The sequence below is a fragment of the Hylobates moloch genome, unplaced genomic scaffold, assembly GCF_009828535.3.
Source record: "Hylobates moloch isolate HMO894 unplaced genomic scaffold, HMol_V3 SCAFFOLD_14, whole genome shotgun sequence".
NCBI lineage: Eukaryota > Metazoa > Chordata > Mammalia > Primates > Hylobatidae > Hylobates > Hylobates moloch.
The window spans coordinates 66919810-66943754 of NW_026652289.1; the positions used below are offsets into that span (position 1 = coordinate 66919810).

General features: G+C 34.5%; 1 protein-coding gene across 9 annotated transcripts in view; it reads left to right on the forward strand.

Annotated features, from left to right (window-relative positions):
• Positions 1 to 23945, forward strand: part of VPS13C (vacuolar protein sorting 13 homolog C) — a 382862-nt gene that overhangs the window by 107594 nt on the left and 251323 nt on the right. For all 9 annotated transcript variants that reach the window (XR_009209815.1, XR_004251863.2, XR_004251861.2 and 6 more), the window contains 13 exons: positions 1120 to 1424; positions 2354 to 2501; positions 6418 to 6571; positions 8814 to 8926; positions 11886 to 12055; positions 13376 to 13623; positions 15856 to 16085; positions 17621 to 17713; positions 20097 to 20462; positions 20829 to 20915; positions 22212 to 22361; positions 22527 to 22791; positions 23414 to 23574. Coding sequence is in view for 5 of the 9 variants with exons in the window: in XM_032175861.2 (XP_032031752.1) it covers positions 1120 to 1424; positions 2354 to 2501; positions 6418 to 6571; positions 8814 to 8926; positions 11886 to 12055; positions 13376 to 13623; positions 15856 to 16085; positions 17621 to 17713; positions 20097 to 20462; positions 20829 to 20915; positions 22212 to 22361; positions 22527 to 22791; positions 23414 to 23574 (2490 nt within the window). In the remaining 4 variants the exon portion in view is untranslated. The remainder of the gene's footprint in view (positions 1 to 1119; positions 1425 to 2353; positions 2502 to 6417; positions 6572 to 8813; positions 8927 to 11885; positions 12056 to 13375; positions 13624 to 15855; positions 16086 to 17620; positions 17714 to 20096; positions 20463 to 20828; positions 20916 to 22211; positions 22362 to 22526; positions 22792 to 23413; positions 23575 to 23945) is intronic.

Consider the following 23945-nt stretch of genomic DNA (forward strand, 5'->3'; position numbering starts at 1 on the left):
TATAGCCATTTTAACAATATTGATTCTTCCAATCTGTGAGCATGGAATGTTTTTCCATTTGTCTGTGTCATCTGTGACTTCTTTCAGCAGTGTTTTCTAGTTCTCTTTGTAAAGATCCTTCACCTCCTTGGTTAGATGTATTTTAGGTACTTTGTTTTTTTGATGGTTATTGTAAATAGGATTGTGTTCTTCATTTGGCTCTCAGCTTGGATGTTATTGGTGTACAGAAATGCTACTGATTTTTATATGTTGATTTTGTATCCTGAAGCTTTACCAAAGTTGTATGTCAGTTCCAGGAGCCTTTTGGTGGAGTCCTTAGGGTTTCCCATGTGCAGAATCTCATGATTCCTTAAAAGCATGCATTTCTACTTAAACCATCACGTTTACTTTCCTAGAGAGCAATTAACTTGGAGGTGGATGCCAGGGAGGTTAGGTTGCTTTTGTAATATTAATGGATGTACACCAAGAATTTTGTTTCTAAGAATGATCTCATCCTCATTGGGAAAGATTTTTCTGTTTTTAGTTGAACTTGAGATGAAATACATCTTATTATAAATAAATTTTGACTCTTACTAATGATTACAGGATTGTAGACAATTAACTGTCTTTCCTCATGCTGAGTACGTAAAAAAAAAAAAAAAAGCCTCATCAGAAATAAGCTGGCAGAAGCTTAGTTTCTAAGACTAAACTTTATTGCTGTGACCCAGCAGTACAGAATTGAACCCACTTTTGGAGAAGTACAGTACTGCCCTTCTCCCTTTCATTTAAATTTGAATTTAAAATAACCAACATTCTTAATAAAAAGGAGATTTTTAAAAGAACTGTTGCAAAAATTCGTCATGAGAATAAAATAATTCTCAATATTTTATATTTTATAAAATATTTTATAAAATGAAAAATATTTTATAAAATGAAAGAAAGAGCTCTTTCTCCTAGAGTAACTATTGTTAACAGCTCAGAGCGTATGTTTCTAGACTTTACCCTCTCCATATACAAAATCATAAATAACATCTCTTTTATATTACTTTTTTATTTAGTTTTTAAAGTAAATGCTTTTTAAAGTTTTTTCTTTTAAAAATAAATGCCTTTTTTCCCCTAAATATCTGTCTCTTCCAACAGAACTTCCTCAACAATTTCCAAACTGCTAAAGAAGCTTTGAGCACAGCCACAGTCCAGGCTGCAGAAAGAGCTGCTTCCAGCATGAAAGACTTGGCTCAAAAGAGTTTCCGCCTTTTGATGGATATTAATTTGAAAGCACCAGTTATTATTATTCCTCAGTCTTCAGTATCACCTAATGCTGTTATAGCAGATCTGGGTTTAATCAGAGTTGAAAACAAGTTTAGCTTGGTTCCTATGGAACATTATTCTCTTCCTCCAGTCATTGATAAAATGAGCATCGAACTCACTCAGTTGAAGCTGTCAAGGTATAAATATGTAATCTAATTGTGTATTGCTTACTAGAAATAGGATTTTCATACAATTTTTACCTGAGGTAAAATGTAGTAATTTGTGGTTTTCATTCCTTATTTCTTCTAATTATGAAACCTTGACCATTGGCTTCTTGGTCAGTGGTTAATAGTCATGTATGTGCCTCATGGAGTCTGTATTTTCCCTTACTACATTTATAATACGATTTTTTTCATTCTATAAAATATTTAATTTAAATTTTTTGTTTTTCTCACTTTGCACATAGCTATTTCCTTTTTTTTTGGTGGGAAAAAACTTCCTAATATATAAAATTTAAGATTTATTCTTCATTTTCAAACCTTGTCACATTTGAGAATTTTCAGTGAGTTATCTAAAGGATTAGTGAATCGAAATGGGACAGTGTTGGCTCTGTTGAGTGAGAAGAGTGTTTATTTGGTTATGCAAATGGTTGTCGGCAGGCAGGCTGGAATGACTGTTACCATATGTTCGTTTAACTTTTAGATTAGTTGAGTTTCCCCCTTGAGTCTGGAGAAGTACCAATAACATATTAAGGGCTAAGTATAAGATTACTTTCTTCATCTTCCAGTTTTAGGAGGATGTAACATTTGTTTGCATGACAGTAAACTATTTGCCGTATCAAATAGCCTTTGTGAAAAATAATAAATAATGCAGTAGTCATAGTGTATGAAAATTGTCTTTGAAATCAGTGTTATGTAGGTTTGGTTTTGGATAGCTCTGCATATAAACTTTATGTATTGTGATTTAGATTGAACTTAAAAATGTGAAAAGAAGTGTATTCTAAAAGACTTCGGATAGCAGCCTTTAGTCTTTATGAAATGCTGTGTGGAAACTGTTACACAATAGGATAGTCCTCATTTTAAAATGTAAATTTGAAGTAAAAAATAAATTCTTGTTTTTCTTTCAGAACTGTTTTGCAGGCTAGCTTGCCACAAAATGACATTGAAATTTTAAAACCAGTCAACATGCTTTTGTCCATACAGCGAAACTTAGCAGCAGCATGGTATGTGCAAATTCCAGGGATGGAGATAAAAGGAAAACTAAAACCTATGCAGGTAAGTAGCTAGTATATAATATATGAAAATTTCTTGATAGGCTTTTATCATTGATCATAGTGCAGTTTTAGTGGTTATCAGAATGTAGTAGTTGCTACATTATTGATAAAGCTAAACCGGTTTTCTCTTAGTGAGCATTTGTCTGTTGTATGTATACTTTTGCCTAAGTAATAAATTGAATAAACTAGATTTTGTTTCCTATTCAAAACCAACAAAAATAAATAGAAAATATGCAAATAAAATCATCCTTATTTCCCTCACTTTTCCTTGTTTTCATTTTAGTTAGGTATTTGGTAAAACCAGCAAGGAGTCTGAGATAAAATCTGTTGGAGTGTACTAAAAATATTATTCTTAATTTTGGAAAATTCTATTAAAGTTTTAATGCAGTTAAATGTTAAGACAATGCAAAGTGATATTCAGACACTACATTCAAAGCACCTTAGTATTTTTTAATGTGTAGAGGGCCTGTTTTAATTAGAAAGGTGATATCATTTTGAATAGGCAAATGTGTATATTTGATAAGCTTATAAATACACCATTATTTTTAATAGTGTAGTTTGTAGAGGCCCTGTTTTAATTAGAAAGGTGTTACCATTTTGAATAGGCAAAGGTATATATTTGATAAGTATATAAATACAACTTTTTTTTTTTTTTTTTTTTTTGTTGAGATGGAGTCTCGCTCTGTGGCCTAGGCTGGAGTGTAGTGGCATGATCTAGGCTCACTGTGACCTCTGCTACCCGGGTTCAAGCGATTCTGCTGCCTCAGCCTCCTGAGTAGCAGTGATTACAGGCACCCGCCATCCACTTGGCTAATTTTTGTATTTTTAGTAGAGACAGGGTTTTACCAGGTTGGCCAGGCTGGTCTCGAACTGCTGACCTTAGGTGATCCACCCTCCTCGGCCTCCCAAAATGCTGGGACTACAGACGTGAGCCACCGTGCTTGGCCACAGCCTTATTTTTAATCGTGTAGTTAGCAGGTTGCATATCAGCTCAGAGGAGGAGGTGAGACTGGTTGAAGGTAGTCGTGGAAGTATAGGAATCCTGTGATTCTTGTGTGCCTATGTGTGAAACTGTTGAAACCAAACAGCCGAGGATGGGATAGGGGTGAGAGAGACTAAACAAAACCAAACAAAAATTTAGTAGTTTGATGGGTTTTCATACCTGTGATTATTTCAGAGTTGGTTCTAACATAAAAAAGGAAGGATCAAAGTAGCAGAGTTCTACTAGGGAAGAAGTTAAAATTGAAGCTTGTTGTAGAAATGAAGGGTTTCTGTTCATATACTAGTGGATATATTACATGAAGAACAATTATTAAATTTTGTTTGGGCATTCATAGGGTAGCGTTTATTCCAGAGTATGGGTACCTTACCTCTTTCTGCTAAGAGGTTAGATCCCAGGACTAATATTTGGCTCTCCCTTTCAAAGATTAGATCCCAGGACAAATATTTGACAATCCCTTTCAAAGATTTTGTGGTTATAGGTTTGTTGAAAGCATAAGTAAAACCTGAATGTCTGTTGGTAGCAGAACATGGATAAAATTATGGTATCTTCATATAATGGATGTTGTAAAGCAGATAAAGTGAATGAAATAGAACTATATCAAATAAAATTGATATATCTTGAACATAAAAATGAAAAAAGTGAGTTGCAAAATGATAGTACAGTTCTATCAGTTTTATATTATTTCAGATTTTCAACAGGCCATATAATACTATTATATATTGTTTATAAGAGATGCAGTAGTGATAACTTTAAGAAAAGTATTCATGGAAATAATCTCTAAATTAGGCTGGTGTCTTTCTCTAAGGACGAAAGGAGAAGGGAATAGGGTCTCAGAGAAGTACACACGGGGCTTCTGCTATATCTGTAATGGGAAACAAGATCTGAAGGAAATATTGCAACTTGTTAAGATTTGACAAAGCCAGGTGGTAGATTCACAGGGGAAGATTATAGTATTCTCTGTCCTTTTCCTTTATGCTTTTTAAAGTATGTTAGAAGAAACGAGAAAAAAAAGTAACATCTGATACTTTAGCATCAAAGTATTATAATTACTTTAAGCAAAAGGATCCTTATTAACTCAGGAATGCAGCAACAGTGGATGAAGCCACCACTGCCTGATTTGTCGCTGATCCAGGTCTCTCTAAACACCCCTCTTTGGTCATAGTCTGTATAGTTTTCCTGGGCCTGGGATGCAGTCAAGAAGGGGTATCAGGCAGGTGACACTGGCAAGTCGTTTCCCTGGTCTGGGCTGCAGCTAAAAAAGGGTATCAGGCAGGTGATACCTAAAAGTTGTTTTGGGTGGATCAGTTTGATGATTTTTAAAGAACTGTGGGGCTGCCTTTCAAAAGAGATGTCCTTCATACTTGTTTTTTTTTTTTTTTTTTCCCCACAGCAAAGTGAAAGAGGGGTGAACTTAGTTGCCCTTCAGGAAGCTGTGGTAATCTTGGTTAGTATGAGAAGTGGGATAGGATATACAAGGAAATTCTAAGGTGTTAAAATTACCCCTGTTATATGAGGCCTGGGGCTTAGGACAAGCCATAAATCCCTGGTCATTATCTTGTACTTAAATAGCTCTGTATTTTCATTTAAAGTGGGAACTAGGCAATTTCTCTGGTGGTAGGGACCGAATTTGGGGGACATAGAGTACTGTGGTATTCAGAGGAGATTTGCTATGCGTGCATGCATGCGTGCGTGCATGCATGCATGCATGCTTGTGTGAATTTGTAAGTACTTGAAACAGGCCTTTGGAGCCACTGCATCTTACATAAGGCAGAAGGATAAGAAGCTTCAAAGAAAGTACTGGTTTAATGGATTTTAGCAGCCAGTAGCAGCTTCGTTTGTTTTAGTTTCTTTATCTTGTTCTACAGCCATCTGTGTGAAAGTTGGTATTATGCCTATTTTAGAGATTAAGAAACTTGATCACGCCTGTAATCCCAGCACTTTGGGAGGCTGAGGTGGGTGGATCACGAGGTCAGGAGATCGAGACTATCCTGGCTAACACGGTGAAACCCCATCTCTACTAAAAATATAAAAAATTAGCTGGGCGTGGTGGCGGGCGCCTGTAGTCCTAGCTAGTCGCGAGGCTGAGGCAGGAGAATGGTGTGAACCTGGGAGGCAGAGCTTGCAGTGAGCCAAGATGGCGCCACTGCACTCTAGCCTGGGTGACAGAGCGAGACTCTTTCTCAAAAAAAAAAAAAAAAAAGAAACTTGAGTTAAGGACGTTAAGAAACTTTGCAGACAAGATAGCTTAAAAGTGGTAGTTAATACAGATCTGCCTGATTCAAAGCCCTGGCTCTTTTTCTTTTTGCCACACATACCCTTTTATGAAGGTAAGAGATAAGATGCTACCTTCCTATTTTTTGTTCTTTAAACATTCTTTGTAGATACATTTGTTATTGTTCTAAGTGGTATTCTTGATAAGTTAAATGTTTTATATATGTCCCGATGCATATGTAGTGAGATGAAGAGCTACGTAGCAGGAGAGCATCTTTTTACTTTTTGGTACAGACTAGAAACTGAACAACACTCATCCTATATTTAGTTTCAAGAGGAGTAAATAATATAGAAGAAGGAACTGGTACTGGATGAGATGAGAGAGAGACAGAATGGAGATGGGAAGATAGGGAAAGGGGACAGATAGGCACGGGTCCAGGAACAGGAAGACATAGTAACAGATAAACCATAGAGAGTGTTGGAGTGCTAGAGGCAGGGGCCTGGATATGGGTGAAGGCAGAAGTGTGTGTACACACAGTAAACAAGGTGAAATACTTCTCTTCTGGTATTTATAGTCCTAACTCTAATTCTCTTCTTTTTAAGTAGATGAACAATTAATTTGAAAAACCACAAATTGAGATATAGATATGATAGTCTGCATTTTTTCATTACTTAGAGGTAACAAATTATTGGTGGTTTCTAGGTTGCTCTCAGTGAAGATGACTTGACAGTTTTAATGAAAATTTTGCTGGAAAATCTTGGAGAAGCTTCCTCACAACCAAGCCCTACACAGTCTGTGCAGGAGACTGTAAGAGTGAGAAAAGTTGATGTTTCAAGTGGACCTGACCATCTCAAAGGTATAAATTGATGATATTTATTTTATGGAGAAAAAATTAGTGTTAATGTCATATTTATATTTAGTATTTTTCTAGTTGTCCAGCACAATGTGGTATGAACTAATTCAGTGTTGTACTACTTACTGTGGAAATTCGACTGGGGCTGGGAGGTATGTCTGTTGTCTGCTACAGGGGGAAGGGTCACTTGTTGGCATGATGCTTGTTTACCCTTTACTTGTGAATGCTAAATTTGCTGAATTCACTAGGCACTGAAGTGGCGTATCTTGAGGGAAGAATCAAACTAGATAGGCAGTGTAGCAAGGTCCCAAAATAATTAAGAGAGAAAAGGACCTTGATATCACATATCATACTCAGGTGATTGAACCATGAGAAAGGAAGGTATTCTTGTAACAGCTTTATTTATCTGGAGCATTATGTTTCAAATACATAAGATAATTTTTCAGATCGTTAATTTGAACCTATTAAAAGTAGTGAACCTTTTGAATTCAGCCATTTTAAAATAATTTTTCTAAAATACAAGGTTTCTTTTTGATTTCTTAAACAGATTATATTAAATATAATTTCACTCTTTTTTCATAATTTAAAGCCATTTATGTGAATGTTATATTTTATTAGACTGTAAATAGGTTAATATTTTCATGGCTAAAAAGAGATGAAGTACTCCTTGCCCGTATAATAAATGGTCCCGGCTGCTGTGCTTTTCTAATGCTCTCATACCATCAGCTATTATTTCAAATGACAGTAATCGATAAAACTATCAGTTGATATACCATATCAACACTGCTTCTCCTATAGTTAGGCTAGGTGTGTTTTGAAATCACACAAACAAATGACTAGAACAATGTGCGAGGTTTCTGGTTTAAGTGGATAGTTTTAAGTATTGCATAAGCTTGATGAGGTCAACATCTCCCCAGGTGAAGTTTGTGCCACCCTACAGACAAATGCTAGATAAAAAGACTGTTGTTATAGTTAGACAGGAACTATGTAGAGATGAATAAACTATTAACAGGCAAGCCTTATGTGATTAATGATCTCATTATGTTCAGCCGTGATCACAATCACGTATCTGGTTCTTGCTATATGGACACCGTGTCACTTGGGAAAATTTGTGAATTCAAATGGAAGCTGCAAAGATGATGAAAATTAGAATATAAATTATTTCTCAGAAAAATAGAATTTTCTAACTTGGAGAAGGCTTACGTGGTTAAAGTTATGCAGTATTTTTCCAGTAACTTGTAAGAACAGACTGTTCTATAGAATGACAAAAAATTAGAGTCAATATTGAAAAATATTATAGAATCAGTCCGTAAGAGTAATTGAAAGCAAGATCTATTCAGTCTGTATGATCTATCTAAAGATGAGGGAAAAGACTAACTTACTTTCTGAAGTCTCATTTGTCTCAAAATTCCAAAGCACCCACTCCTTTCCCCTGCATCATATGTGAACTCTGTTTGATTTTGCTATTGAGTTATATTCTGTTCTTCTTATAAAGATAACGGCTTGGGTAATATAGGTAATTAAAGATAATGAGGCTGGGCGCGGTAGCTCAAGCCTGTAATCTCAGCACTTTGGGAGGCCGAGGCAGGCCGATCACGAGGTCAGGAGATCGAGACCTCCCTGGCCAACATGGTGAAACCCCATCTCTACTAAAAATACAAAGAAATTAGCCAGGAGTGGTGGTGGGTGCCTGTAGTCCCAGCTACTTGGGAGGCTGAGGCAGGAGAATGGCGTGAACCCGGGAGGCAGAGCTTGCAGTGAGCCGAGATCGCGCCACTGCACTCCAGCCTGGGCAATACAGCAAGACTCCATCTCAAAAAATGAAAAATAAAAAATAAAGTTAGTGAGAGGTGCATTAGGCTAGCAGAGAATCTGTTACTAGCTGTCTAATATAAGGCAAAGTATTGGACTGTTCTGAGTCTCTAATTTCATAATGTCTTAAAAATGGCTTGTAGCCAGGTAGGTGTAAGTGCCTTGAAAATTAAGGCCCCCTCTTTAAAAAAATTTTTTTAACATAGTCTGCTTGTGCCCCTTTGCACATATATGCTAAATATATATAGTATAGTCATTGCCATTTTTAAAATTTAACAGTTGGAATGTAATTGCCATTTTTATTAATTGTCTCAGTATGATTTACAGAATCCCAGAAAGTGTCATATAAATTTAGAATAAGAAATTATCTCATATTTAAAAATATTTATAAAATTATGTACCTACTTAAAAGCTTTTAAATTTTCACCATTAGAACAAGAAGATTGGACAGACTCAAAGCTCTCTATGAACCAGACTGTCAGTCTCCAATTTGACTTTCACTTTGAATCTCTTTCCATTATCCTTTATAACAATGATATCAACCAGGTATGTAATACATTTCTGTAATTAGAAATAAGTCCTTAGCTCTTGATAGTCAGTTTTAGAGTGCTGGCTTTTTTTTGTGTGGGACTTCTCATTAAAACATTTAATATGTCTATAAAATTCTATTTGGCCTACAGAATGTGCATTGGTCCTGCCCTCTATCTTCACTTTGTTAGTGTTTCTAATCTTCCAAGGCTAAGGCAAAGTACTCAGGGTTTTATTTCTTTCCAAGTAATATCAGCACCAAAACACATTTTGATTTATTACCAATAGAAGAATTTTATATATGAGTGATTAATTATATGTACAGTTTTATTACATAGCTATATATATATGTATATATAACGACTTAAGAATAATTTAGTAGTGACTTTGGAGCCTTACCTGATTATTTTTGAATTCATGATTATCCTTGATATATAAGCATTACTTGTGTTTCTATTGAATAAATGTTATATGTAGTAGATATGTATTAAGGATACTAATTAAAGAATTGACGAACCAAGGTCTTATGCCATGATGATTTGAACTAAATAATATGTCAGTGGTATTTTAGAGAGATATTTTTTATTATGCTGATATTTCCTTCCAGTAAATATTTTTAATTATATTATGTCATACATTAATACCTATAATACATACAGCATATTTTAATATCCATATTCTGTATTGATTATAGATTCAACAGTGAGCATATACCCTAATTGGGCAGTGAGCAATATACTCAAATGGACATTAACAACAGATACAGATTATGGGTATTATATCTGTTAATGTCCATTTATATGAAATATGTTCATTCATATTTCACTTTATTTACTACAAATTATGCAATATTCATACATTGTTACTATTGAATTTTTGGCTTGTATCAGTCATTTATGCAATGAACTGCCTTATTTTCTAATGTTTAATGCTCATTACAACATCAGAAAATGACCTTACCGAAAATGAACAGTTAAATTCATTCTTCATTTTACTTGGTACCATCATTCTGCTGGTTCTGCAGTCTTAGAATCTTGATGTCTACTTTTGTTTCATTGTTTGTATACCTTCCTTATTCATTGAGATGCTGAGTACTGTCAGGTTTTTCATTGAATAAACATTTACTTCTTTCTATCAATTCTCACTGCTGCTTTATTTGAAACTCTTCTTACACTTGTAGTACTGCAATGACTTCCTTGTTTGATTTTTTACCTTTCATCCATCCTAGATATTGGCACAACTTCAGTTTCGTAAATGAATCTCATGTAGCCATTTCCATCTTCCCTTTCCACTAATAAACATTGTGTTATATAATCTGAATTTCATCTTATGGAAAGAACTTCAGTGGCTCCAAATTGTCTGCGTCAGGAAACCATATCAGTAATCCTATCAGGAAACATTAGTGTGTTGTCATCAGCAGATGTGTCTCAGGTCATTTCTATTAATGATTACAGAATAAAAGTTTGTGAATTATGTCCATTTTCATAAGTTAAAAGCATTCTAAGCTTGCCAGTAATAATGTCATTCTGACCCAATTGCATCAACATACTATCTTGAGTGAGAGAAGGGGTGGAGTTCTAACCAGTGTGCCGATGATTGCACATACCCAGCACCCCTATTATCAATGCCAGGGTCTCTAGTAAGCAGTGGTGTTGGATGTTCATCACTTCCCTGAAGGTTTTTGTTGATTGGCTATGTTTTTTTTTTTTTTTTAAATCTGGGCATACTGAGAGAATTTGGAATTATATGTTACGGTAGAATAAAGATCGAGATCCATTTTTCTGTACATGAAAATTTAAATATTTAGTTTGGGATTTGAGACTTTGATTAGGCCTCTGTATTTCTTTCTAGTTTTTCCCCTACCATTCTTTAATCGGAGTATCCAAGCCCAATCACCCTGTATCCTATGTCCTCAGAGCATCTTGAATTGTTCGTTCATGTTTTTTTTCTTCATGTAGAGTGTCTTCTGCCACCCTCTTAGCCTGTCTGATCCCACTCAGCCTCTGAGGCTCTATTAAGTTCTCACCTTCTTCATGAATTTTCCCCAGCCATAATGATCTCTTCAACCTCACTGAGCTTTTAACCTAACCACTAAATGGCTTTTGTGAAATGTGAGAAGATATAAATGTGAATGAATAAAATACTGTATGTCACAAAATATTTAATCATTTACAACTAATAGCATCTTCTTATGATGTTCCTTTTAGTGTATTTCTATTTTGTTTTCTCAAGGAATTAGGGTATATGCTCACTCACATCATCTACCATGCCTTACTCTTTCTTGTAAACCTCATAAATCTTATCACTGTTTTTTAACAGAAGAGCTCATTAAATATTTATTATTAGAGGCCAGGCGCAGTGGCTTATGCCTGTAATCCTAGCACTTTGGGAGGCTGAGGTGGGCGGATCATGAGGTCAGGAGTTGAAGATCAGCTTGGCCAAGATGGTGAAACCCCATTTCTACTAAAAATGCAAAAAAAAAAAATTAGCTGGGCCTGGTGGTGGCCGCCTGTAATCCCAGCTACTCGAGAGGCTGAGGTAGAGAATTGCTTAAACGCAGGAGGTGGAGGATGCAGTGACCCGAGATCGCGCCACTGCACTCCAGCCTGGGCGACAGAGCGAAACTCCATCTCAAAAAACAAAACAAAAAAAAAAGAAAAAATTTATTAGTTAGATTAATTGATTAATTGACAGAACTCTTTCCTAATTATTTTTATTTGCATTAAACTGTAAATCAGATAAATTTTTCTATACTAATCATTGTTGAATACTCACACATATATGTATTTATTTGTATGTACAGGTATACTCACAAACATGCATGTTATTCTCTGTTCCATTCAGATGTTTTAGCACTCATACTTTTAAAATTCATGAGATCAGTTTGCCTTTAAGCTTTGAATTAAGTAATATGTTTAAAAGTAATTATATAATATTTAAAGATAATTGATTCTTTTGCTTGAAAAATGTACCATAGGAATCTGGAGTTGCATTTCATAATGACAGTTTCCAGCTTGGTGAACTCAGACTACATCTTATGGCCTCTTCAGGGAAGATGTTTAAGGATGGCTCAATGAATGTCAGCGTTAAACTTAAGACATGCACCCTTGATGATCTCAGAGAAGGAATTGAGAGAGCAACATCGAGGTTTGTCAGCTCTGAATTTGCTATACATGGCTGCCAGGCATTGCTAGGCTAGGGATCATCAAAAAAAGATCTCTGTCTTTTGGTCATACTTCCTGATTTGAATTGCATTAAGAAGTAGTGCTAATAGCAGATTTAGCTGCTTTAAAGGTTAAGTTAAAGGGAAGTTTAATAATAAAATGGAGTAACATCTTTAGAATGGGAACTAAGAGAAAATGAGTTTTAATAGTTAAATCCACATGGGGTGATATATTTGGTGATATATTTTTCTAAATTCTTCCCAGTAGGCAGAATTTTGTTTTCAAAAGCCTTCAAGCTATGGATTTTTCCTTCGTCATGTTTATTTTGATCATGTCTTTTTAAAACAGTTATGCAAAATTTCTTTCAGAGTTTTAATAGAAATAGAATCTCTAGCGCATTCACATCATCAAGCCATTTTTGAAAGGGTGACTTATATTAGCTCATTCTAAAGTGGGAAATATGTAATTTTCAATAGCCTAATTATGTTTTTATTTTCTTTCTCAGGTAATGAGACATAATATTTTGTATCTGATTTTTTTGTTGTTGTTTTTGAGAAAAACTATGTTGCTACTTAAACTTGGACTCCATTGAATACATATGGGATACTTGTGAGCCCTTTGTTTTTCTGAGAGATGAATAAATGAGGAAAGAGTGCTGTCATGCACCCAGCTTTTCTAGTTTGCAAATTTTGTGTCTGGAGTAGCTGTCCACAGCTCTCCAGGCAAGGGTGATAAATGCTATCATCTGTTAGGTAGCCTGCTTTTTCCAGTTCATGGGAGGACGTAGGGGAACTATAGTTGAGCACACTTGATAAACACTTGATGATTTGAGTTGTATTGAATACTTACGGACTCAAAATTTTCATAGGATGATCTTTGAAGATAAATTCCTTCAGGGAGGTTTTATTTCATAAATAATATTAAAAGGCTGCCTTATATTTTGTGTGACTACACTGATGTGTTTTGTTAATTGCCCAAATTCCTTTCTGGCCATTATTAGTTTGTTTCTTTAGTATTGTGTTATAATGTAATACTCAAAAATTGCATTATAATGCAATAACGTACAGAATTGCATTATAAGTATAAAATATTCAGTAATTGCTCAATAACATATATCTTGCTTTGGAGATTAGTAGTCTTGTTTACTAATGGATAAATTAGATTCTAGTTAATGTTGACCTGTTTTCTATACAGATTAGAAACTGAAAGGTGAAAGAAAGATTATTGAGGTATATAGGAAATTCTTCATCTTTTTTATTGTTTTAGCAAGAATAAAATAATGAATAGAATATTTTTTTTTCAGAATGATTGACAGAAAGAATGACCAAGATAACAACAGTTCTATGATTGATATAAGTTACAAACAAGACAAAAATGGAAGTCAAATTGATGCTGTTCTTGACAAGCTGTATGTATGTGCCAGTGTGGAATTTCTGATGACTGTGGCAGATTTCTTTATCAAAGCTGTGCCTCAGAGTCCAGAAAATGTGGCAAAAGAAACACAGATTTTACCAAGACAGACTGCCACAGGGAAGGTCAAGATAGAGAAAGGTTAGCAGAATTTATCTGTCATAGATGACAACTTGTATATTTTGACAAGAATTAATAACCAGAAAAAAGAGAAATGAAGAATTTAAGAATGTAAAATTAGTCTTTTAGATTTAAGCATATTCTATATAAAAACTTTAGCTTTTTAGTTTTTTTAGAACATTTTAAGAAATGTTTTAAAATGAAAGCATTTTAAAGAGAGAGGTACAGTAGACATTGGACCAATGGCCAGGAAACTCCGCTGGTTCCAACTGTGCCATGAACATTTCTTTACTTATCCAGAAATGAAGTTAATTTAGGTCAGTGGTTAGTGGCCTGTTTTATAGGTGGGGAATCTTATTCAAAGAAAACATGTTGAGAATTCTAGCACATTGAAGAACAGTTGAAAATATTAAAGCAGAACATGGGGACTTTGGCGGACCCAGCAGGACTTCCCTGGATGTCGCTTTAACTCCTTAAACTCTGTGGAAGAGTTTGCAAATGTCCCGTCTAGGTGTATGCTGAAGCCACTTTCAGCTCTATACTTCTTTTATTCCAGCATTATCCAGTAGATCAGTGATTTTCTTTCCCTTTTTTTCTTTCCTTTTCTTTCCTTTTCTCTCCTCTCGTCTTCTCTCCTCTCTCCTTTTTTTTTTTTAAAATTTTTTTTATATTTTTAAAAATTTTTTGAGATGAGCTCTCACTGTATCACCCAGGCTGGAGTGCAGTGGTGTAATCTTAGCTTGCTGTAATTTTCACCTCTTAAGGTGGGCTCAAGCAGTTCTCCCACCTCAGCCTCCTGAGTAGCTTGGGTCCATAGTTGTACACCACCACACCTGGTATTTTTTGATTTTTCGGTAGACATGGGGCTTCGCCATGTTGCCCAGGCTGGTCTCAAACTCCTAGGCTCAAGCAGTCCACCCGCCTCTGCCTCCCCAAGTGCTCTGGATTACACCTTGCCCCTGCCAGATCAGTGACTTTTCTATGTTAAATTATAAATGTTTAAGGTCAGATATTTTTCTCTCTAATGTATAACCTAGATTGGAAAACTAATATGTCCTGGTAAGAATGCTATTTTTAAAATTTACCTTTAATGTTTTTTAAATAGTGATCATATCTGATACCACTGTACTTATATATGCATTGAATATATTTATAGTATAGATTATATGACATTGACTATGGACTTTTGAGTGAAATTGAAAGAAACAGCTAATAATAATCTATTTTATGAGGGTCTCTTTTCTTCTTCCTGATATTCTTCTTTCCAGTTTTCCCCTTCATGCCCCTGCAATATAATATATACTTATGTGAGTGTACATGCACATTCTTTAATTCTGATAAAAAGAACTTCAAAACAGGATTATTCTTTTTTTTATTATTATTATACTTTAAGTTTTAGGGTACATGTGCACAGCATGCAGGTTTGTTACATATGTATACCTGTGCCATGTTGGTGTGCTGCACCCATTAACTCGTCATTTAGCATTAGATATATCTCCTAATGCTATCCCTCCCCACTCCCCCCACCCCATAAGAGTCCCCGGTGTGTGTTGTTCCTCTTCCTGTGTCCATGTGTTCTCATTGTTCATTTCCCACCTATGAATGAGAACATGCGGTGTTTGGTTTTTTGTCCTTGCGATAGTTTGCTGAGAATGATGGTTTCCAGTTTCATCCATGTCCGTACAAAGGACGTGAATTCATCATTTTTTATGGCTGCATAGTATTCCATGGTGTATATGTGCCACATTTTCTTAATCCAGTCTATCGTTGTTGGACATTTGGGTTGGTTCCAAGTCTTTGCTATTGTGAATAGTGCCACAGTAAACATATGTGTGCATGTGTCTTTATAGCAGCATGATTTATAGTCCTTTGGGTATGTACCCAGTAATGGGATGGCTGGGTCAAATGGTATTTCTAGTTCTAGACCCCTGAGGAATCGCCACACTGACTTCCACAATGGTTGAACTAGTTTACAGTCCCACCAACGTGTAAAAGTGTAAAACAGGATTATTCTTGCTAGGTCAAAGTGGTAATGGTATTCTTGGGACAGGGATCAGATTGCCTTATCTTGCTCAATCTGCATTTGTTAATAATCATTTAATGATTAGTGTTAATCAACCAATTAATATTGTCAGTTTCGCCATATCTGTTATAGAAAAACATTGAGAAAAACTTAACCACTTGTAGATAACATGTAGTCAAATGAAAAGACTTACCTTAAACCTTTCTGGTTCCTGTTGTTTGTTTCTTCAGATGACTCTGTTAGACCAAATACGACTTTAAAGGCCATGATCACAGATCCAGAAGTGGTATTTGTTGCCAGCCTGACAAAGGCTGATGCTCCTGCTCTGACAGCCTCGTTTCAGTGTAACCTTTCTCTGTCAACATCCAAACTCGAACAGATGATGGAAGCTTCTGTGAGAGATCTAAAAGTGCTCGCTTGCCCTTTTCTCAGAGAAAAGAGAGGGAAAAACATTACCACGGTAAGAATTACCTTGTGTCCTAATCTTGGGTTGAAGAATGGCAGAAACAGTTGATTCATAGAATCCTAGAATATGAGAGCTCTGCAGGTACTTTAGAGATTATTTATTATGACTTGGGGTTTTACATATAAAGATATTGAATTCCAAAGATGTTAAATGACTTAGCCATGGCTGCTAGTAACAGAACTGGGGACTAACTACCTCCAGAATGGTTTTATTTTCATTATACCATCTTCTGTTGAGTAGTGTTTGAATTTTAGTACAAATTAATATTCTTTTTCAACTGTTTCTTTTGTTTACCATAGTATACCTAATTACTGGATGAATGAATATTTAGGCTTAGAATGAAAATAATTAAATTGGAGTCACCTCGCCAAAAGCGATGGTGTTCTGCTGTTATTAAAAGTGAATGTCAATTATGTTTTCACATTATTTTGAAACATATGATTTTAGTCAGTAATTACCACACCAATTATTTTCTAGTATTGATAATTTTATGGTAAGAGAATCATTATATTATGTAACTAATTTGCAGTGGTATTTTAAATGTAAAAAATTTGTGGACAAAGTGACTTGCATAAAGAAAGTATGAAGTCTATACTTTATCATGAAATACTCTTTGACAGGATCGTCTTTATACATGTCACCAAAAGCTTGTATCAGTTAGCTCTTCCTAATTCTTTCTCTTTTAGAGACAAGGGTCTCACTCCATCACCCAGCCTGTAGTGCAGTAATGCCATCTTAGCTCACTACAGCCTCAAACATACTGGGCTCAAATAATCCTTCTGCCTCAGCCTCCTAAGTAGCTAGGACTACTAGCCAGCTAGTTTTTTTTTTTTAACTAATTTTTTGTAGAGAAGGGGTCTTGCTATATTGTGCAGGCTGGTCTTGAACTCCTGGCCTCAAGCAATCCTCCTACCTTGGCCTCCCAAAGTGCCGGGATTATGGGTATGCACTACCATACCTGGCCTCATCCTATTTTTTAAGAAATGGCAATTATGCCATACTAGTTGCTCCATTCAGTTCAGGTACAAGCCTATTTATTCATTTCTTTAATGATATATAAGAATATAGGCTTCACAATTTGAAGAATTGACTTTTATTCTAATAAAGGCCTTACATAATATTTCAGACTGACCTGTCAAGCATCTGGGAACTGTTTACTTACCTACCTTACCACAGTCTTTAGCTCACTTTTATAGATATTTCCAAGGTATATTTTATAGAGGCCATCATTTAAAAACTATTTTAGCAGAACGAAACATTTTAAACAGTAAATCTGCTTTATTACGTAAGGATTTGGCATGATGAAGTTCATCAGAACTGCTTAAAGTGATTTTCCAGTGTTCACAGATTTCTCATAGTTCAGAAGAGTCTTCACAACAGAGTCTCAGCTAATTTATTTTTGCTTTTTTGCTTTTAGTATAATAGGCTGTAGTTAAAGATCCCAAGTTAAGTAAGACATGGTTCTTGTAAGTGTGTGTTATGTATATGATGGATCTATGGAAATGTGAATTTCATTTATCTGTTTATAGGTCTTGCAGCCCTGTTCTTTATTTATGGAAAAATGTACGTGGGCTTCAGGAAAACAAAATATAAATATTATGGTTAAAGAATTTATAATTAAGGTTAGTACTTACCATACTCTTTGAGTGAAAATTCTTATTTTTCTTCATAACATTGCATATTTGCAGTTGAGACAGTATCTTTTGATGTCTCTCATAACTCAAGCATTATGCTAGTCACATATTCAGTAATCAGTAACTTCTAACATTATATTTTTCTTTAATGCAAATGTTTGTTTCTATTTTCTGTAAAAGAGTACTTTTTAATATCTACGAATGATCGGGGTAGTTTTTCTCTATTCTATTTGCATGCGTGTGTTGGGGAGGTTGAGTTGGAGGAGGGAAGAGATGGAGTGGGAAGAGATGGGAAGAAAGGATGGAGAGAAGAGGTTGTTATTACTTTATTTGTAATAAGTTCTTTTTAGGCTTTTATTTGATGTATAAGCTGATTGAGTTTAATAACTATATGATTTGGCTTCAAATATTTATAATGACAGATGTACACTAGAAATAATTATTAGAGTTTACTGTTTTATTCTCTACATTTAAAGTATTGAAAAACAATAATTGTTTTCCAAGGCGTTCAGGTTCTTTAAGTATGACCTCGTGCCCAGTCACGAATAGAAGATATAGAATACTTTCTGCAATCTATTTCTCTGTTTGCACAAAGGATACAAAAATGAGTCCTTTTTTGGTTAATTGCTTAATTTTTGGTTAATTGGTTAATGCCAATAATGGTAGTAGCTTTACTTATATAGGTCCGTGACCAGTAGTGATTGAACTAAGGCTCAAACTCATTTCATTTGAAGTACCATGTAAATATCAATTTAGTGTTTTCTCAGTATTTTAAAATACTGGATATTCTTAGAATGTATATTGTTAATGGATTTACTTTTAAAAATATATAAAGTAGTAAATGAGGGGAAAACTCCTCGAATTTGCAAGTATTTTAAGGCACTAGGTTAGGTGCTGGTGAGACTTTACATTCTTTGTATATAAATTTGTGATTGATTCAACAAACATTTTTGAGCTTTTACTGCGTATTAAAAAAATGTCCTTTACAAGGCATTGGGGATATGTAGCCCCTGCTGTCAAAAAACTTAATGACATATGCGGGAGAAAGAAAGAAATCGGTGATTACAGCTTTCAGTGCTAGAGGCATGGCCAAGATTCAGTTGGGAGCACAGGCATGGGGCCTTTAATTCAGACCAGGACATCAGGGAAAGCTATGTAGAAGCAGGACTATTTGATTTGAGTTATGAAGGGAGATTAAATAGATGGGGAGCATCGAAAGGTTTATCCAGACAGAGCTGATAATATGCACAAAGGCAGGGGTGTGAAAAAATCCTTTAAGACTTAGAGGGGTGGTCACATATGGCTGGAGAGAATGGTGTGGTGGAGTTGTAAGACTGGAAGCATTAGTTATAAGTGACATTAATAAGACAAGGAAAAAAGTTGACAAGTAAGTTAGGAAAGCAATACATACTACATCCTGCTTTTGATGATATAATTATATCGCTTTACATTTTAAGTAAGGATTGTGAGAAGTGAACAATAAAGGAATACGGTTAACTTATTTAACCTAGCATTTCTCAAACTTTGGGAGAATCCTGGCTAGCTGGTTGAATAGGCACTAGGCCACAAAGAGCTTTGCACATTAAGCTAAAGAGTGTTTGCATTTTATCTTGTGGGATAAAAACATTATGGGAAGTTGATGAAGATTTTAAACATAAGAATGACATACTCAGATTTGGTTTGTAGAAAAATTATGCTAGTGGCAGTGTGGAGTGTAGGCTGAGAGGGCGTTGGACATAGAAGATATCATCAGTGTAGAACTAAGGCACAGTAATAGCAAGTGAGGGAAGTGAGCAAAGAAAGGCACTATCCAAAGATAATAAGAGGTAGGATTTGCAGATCTTGGGGTAAGTCAAAGGAGAGCTGTGATTTTGAGTCTTCCAGTTTTAATAAGGCAAATGTATATCTTTTTCTTCCTTTTTTAAATAAGATCTTGTTGCATACCGATATTTATGTGTATCTTGACAAGGATCACACACTTTGGCTTAGTTAATGTAGCTGTTTTTAAAATGAATATGTTTACATTTCTATACTTGTCTATTCACATAACACTGTTTTGCTCTGAATTGATCAGCTTAACTTTAGATTTTGACTACTGACATATAACATTAGTTATTTAATTCCAGATAAACTGAGTAGAAGTCAGTGTTGCATGATTACTTGGCTTGACACATAATTTTGTATTCTCTCTTGTTTTTCTTGGTTACGAATTGGTTCAAAATTTAAATTAGTTACTTTAATTTAAAATTAAAATTTGTTTAATTTAAAAATATCATTTATAATTAATGTACGTCACTTAAAATGATGTATGTATATATTCTTATCTGGGAAAGAATTTATTATAAATATTTTTCTGCTTTCTTTTTTAAAGATTTCACCCATAATTCTTAATACTGTGTTGACAATCATGGCTGCATTGTCTCCAAAAACAAAAGAAGATGAATCCAAAGATACATCTAAGGAAATGGAAAATCTTTGGGGTATCAAATCAATTAATGATTATAACACTTGGTTTCTTGGTGTTGACACGGCAACAGAAGTAACGGAAAGTTTCAAAGACATTGAACATTCATTGATAGAGGAAAATTGTGGTGTTGTTGTAGAATCCATTCAAGTTACCTTAGAATGTGGCCTTGGACATCGAACTGTACCTTTATTATTGGCAGAGTCTAAGTTTTCAGGAAATATTAAAAATTGGACTTCTCTAATGGCTGCTGCTGCTGACGTGACACTACAGGTATGGCCACATCACTTAATACCTTCAGAGACAACTTCTTGAAAGTGCAATTTTGGAATTAAGATATACACTTTTCTTGTTTGTGCATGGCCACCATGAGTACATACGTGAATAGATAGTGTATTCTGACATTTAATTTGTCGATGTATTGTTTTTTGATAATTATTTTTTAAAGATTGATTTGCTAAATAATTTATGAAAATAGAGTAAGAGAGTAAAGGAAAATACACTCTATATATTGTTAGATGGGTTTTGAAAATGGCTAATGATATATAACATTAATTACTTAATAGTTTTCCTATTGGTTACAGAAATATGTAATTAAAGCCAGAGGACTGTCTTGTAATTTTGTGTGTATCTTTCCAGGTGCACTATTACAATGAGATCCATGCTGTCTGGGAGCCACTGATTGAGAGAGTGGAGGGGAAGAGACAATGGAATTTAAGGCTTGATGTAAGGAAATATTAAAATATCTTTGGATAGAATGATACTATGCATATTCATTCATAGTTTTTATTTCAGTGATTGTTAAGATGTGGTCTAGGATCCTTGAAGCCCTTTTAAGGGCTCTGTCCATGAGATCAGAACTCTTTTCATGTATCATTTTCATTCTCATTCTCTCACGAGTGTATAGTGGAGTTTTCCAGAGACTACATGAATGTGATATTGCAACAGATTGAATGCAGAACAGAAATGAGAATTTATCTGTCTTACCTTAAGGCAGGCAGTAAAGAGATATGCGTATGTTCCTCTTCTCACTGTATTTTTAAAATAGTTATTTTTGATTAAAAATGTTATTTATATTAGCATGTAATTTTTATTTTTAAATGAATTTTTAATTTTTTCAGTTTTAATTGTTAATAGAGTACATATTGGTAGATACAACATAAATGAAGCTCTTTAGTATACTCAGTGATTTTTAAGGGTGAGACCAGAATATTTGAGAATTGTTAATGAACTCTTATGTGTTATCTTTTTATGTTATTTTTTGAGAACACCTCAGAAACCTAGATACTGGAGCACATTTTTCTTGATTAAAAGGAACTTGAGTCATATATTGTTAAGAAATTGTCATAGTATACTTCTTTGGGGCAGCCTTACTAAGGAGTCAGGCACTGAAACTGACTCCACTTATTCTTTTGTTAAAGATAAGTCACTTAACCTGTGTTCCAATTTCCTGTCAATAAAGAAGTAATATTTTTCTGACTTGCCTTTCTCTGGCATAGGGAGGCTAACAAAGAATGTTTTACAAGGCTTTTGAAATACTACTATAACAAAAGCTGATGGAATCTGACGGCTAGTTAAGTGTTTATTATATTAATATTACTTATTTGAAGGTGTTACTGGTTTAAAAAATAGAAGGAAAGAAACATTTCCAGATGGCACCTCTAATAGGGATCAATTTAGACTTCAGGGTCCTCTTAGATTGCTCGTCAACACATAATCACCAGTTGGGTGACACTGAATAAATAGCTATGCTCTGAGGAATGCATAAGAGACAAATATTGTAGCTGGCTTTGAGGAATTTCATGGCATAATTCTAAACTTTTCCCCATGCTTGGACTATACCCTGAAAGAATGAATGCTGATCTCCATGAAATCAAAGTGAAGCATGGTATATTTTTGAAAATAAGACTTTTGCGAAGCATTACTATAAAGTGATCAGTTTAGGAGAACTGAACTCCAGCATTTTTATTTTATTATCAACTGGCTAATAATTTAAATTTGCTATGTTATTTTTCTTCATAGGTAAAGAAGAACCCAGTTCAGGATAAAAGTTTGCTGCCAGGAGATGATTTTATTCCTGAGCCACAAATGGCAATTCATATTTCTTCAGGAAATACAATGAATATAACAATATCCAAAAGTTGTCTTAATGTTTTCAACAATTTAGCAAAAGTATGTCTGAATCTTGCTTAGAATATTTCAAGTGGAATTTTAAAATGAAACATATAGTATTTTTGTCATCAAAATTAGTTTCCAAAAAATGTGTAATTATGGTATAGGTTTTGGAAAGAATGTATGGTTTTCAAAATTTTACTGTGATGATATGTTCCTTTTCAGGGTTTTTCAGAGGGCACTGCTTCTACTTTTGACTACTCTTTGAAGGACAGAGCTCCTTTTACAGTAAAAAATGCTGTAGGTGTTCCCATTAAGGTGAAGCCCAATTGTAATCTCAGAGTAATGGGCTTCCCTGAGAGAAGTGATATTTTTGATGTTGATGCTGGCCAGAATTTGGAACTGGAATATGCCAGCATCGTACCTTCAAGTCAAGGGAACCTATCTATATTGAGCCGTCAAGAAAGCTCCTTCTTCACTCTGACCATTGGTAGGCTATATTTGTTTTCCTTAAGGGTATCTTAACAGTTGTTGGTGTGGGCTTATTTTTGATAAAATGTGAAAAAACGTTTTGCTGCAGATATCTGGAGATACAACATTTGAAACATATAATTGCTAACCTCTTGTTTCTTGTTTTCTAAACTTGAGAAAATTAAACTTTATTGATTTAAGAAATACTTTACAAAACTAGATTATTTTTGTGCCTTTAAATAATGTGTATGTTATATAATATATATAATATTGTATATATAATGTGTTTTTAAAAAGATAGGAGTTTAATGAGGAGAGAAAATAGCTATATTCAGAAGTCTTACAGTATTGGCACTGTGACAAAGAAAAAGATTGTTGCTATATGATTGAGAGAATAAGAAATAAGTTGGATTTTGTTTCTATATTCAAAACCTCAAGAAAAATTGTTTTCGGCCAAAAATTTTAGAACAGTAACTGGTCTTCTTTTTAAGTTTATGTCTAAGAAAAGCGATTTGTGGTGATCATTTCTAGTGATGAGGAAAAATACTCGTCATTATTTTGAGGTACTAATGATTATTCTGTCATAGAGAAACATTGGGAAATCAATATTTGGAATTCTTTTCACTTATGCACTGCCTTAGTACCTCATGCATATACAGAAGTTGCAAATATTCCTGTGGCCAGACCTGGACGGCGATTGTATAATGTCCGGAATCCCAATGCCAGTCATTCTGACTCTGTCTTGGTACAAATTGATGCGACTGAAGGGAATAAAGTAATTACCCTTCGCTCTCCTCTGCAGGTAATACTTCAAAGTGAATTGTATCCCTTTCAGTGTATCAAGAAATATTAAATCATTTAGCTGAATATAGGAATACAGTAAAACTTCATTAGGTCAATTCTGATTATTCAGAAATAAATAGTAATTATTCAGAAATAAATAGTAAACAGAAATGGCTTCTATTTACTGTCCAGCTTGCTTTGGTAATATTTATTTTAAATGTCTATAGTTTTGTTTACTTAAAGCTCATTTTTGTTGTCTATCTTTTAAGACAAATGTAAAAGCAATAAAGCTTTTTTGGTATATTCCTTTAAATATTCAGGACCGAGGATTGTTGTAATTGTAGTTAGGAAACATTCCGTTCTCTTTGTCACTTGGATTATATTTTTCAA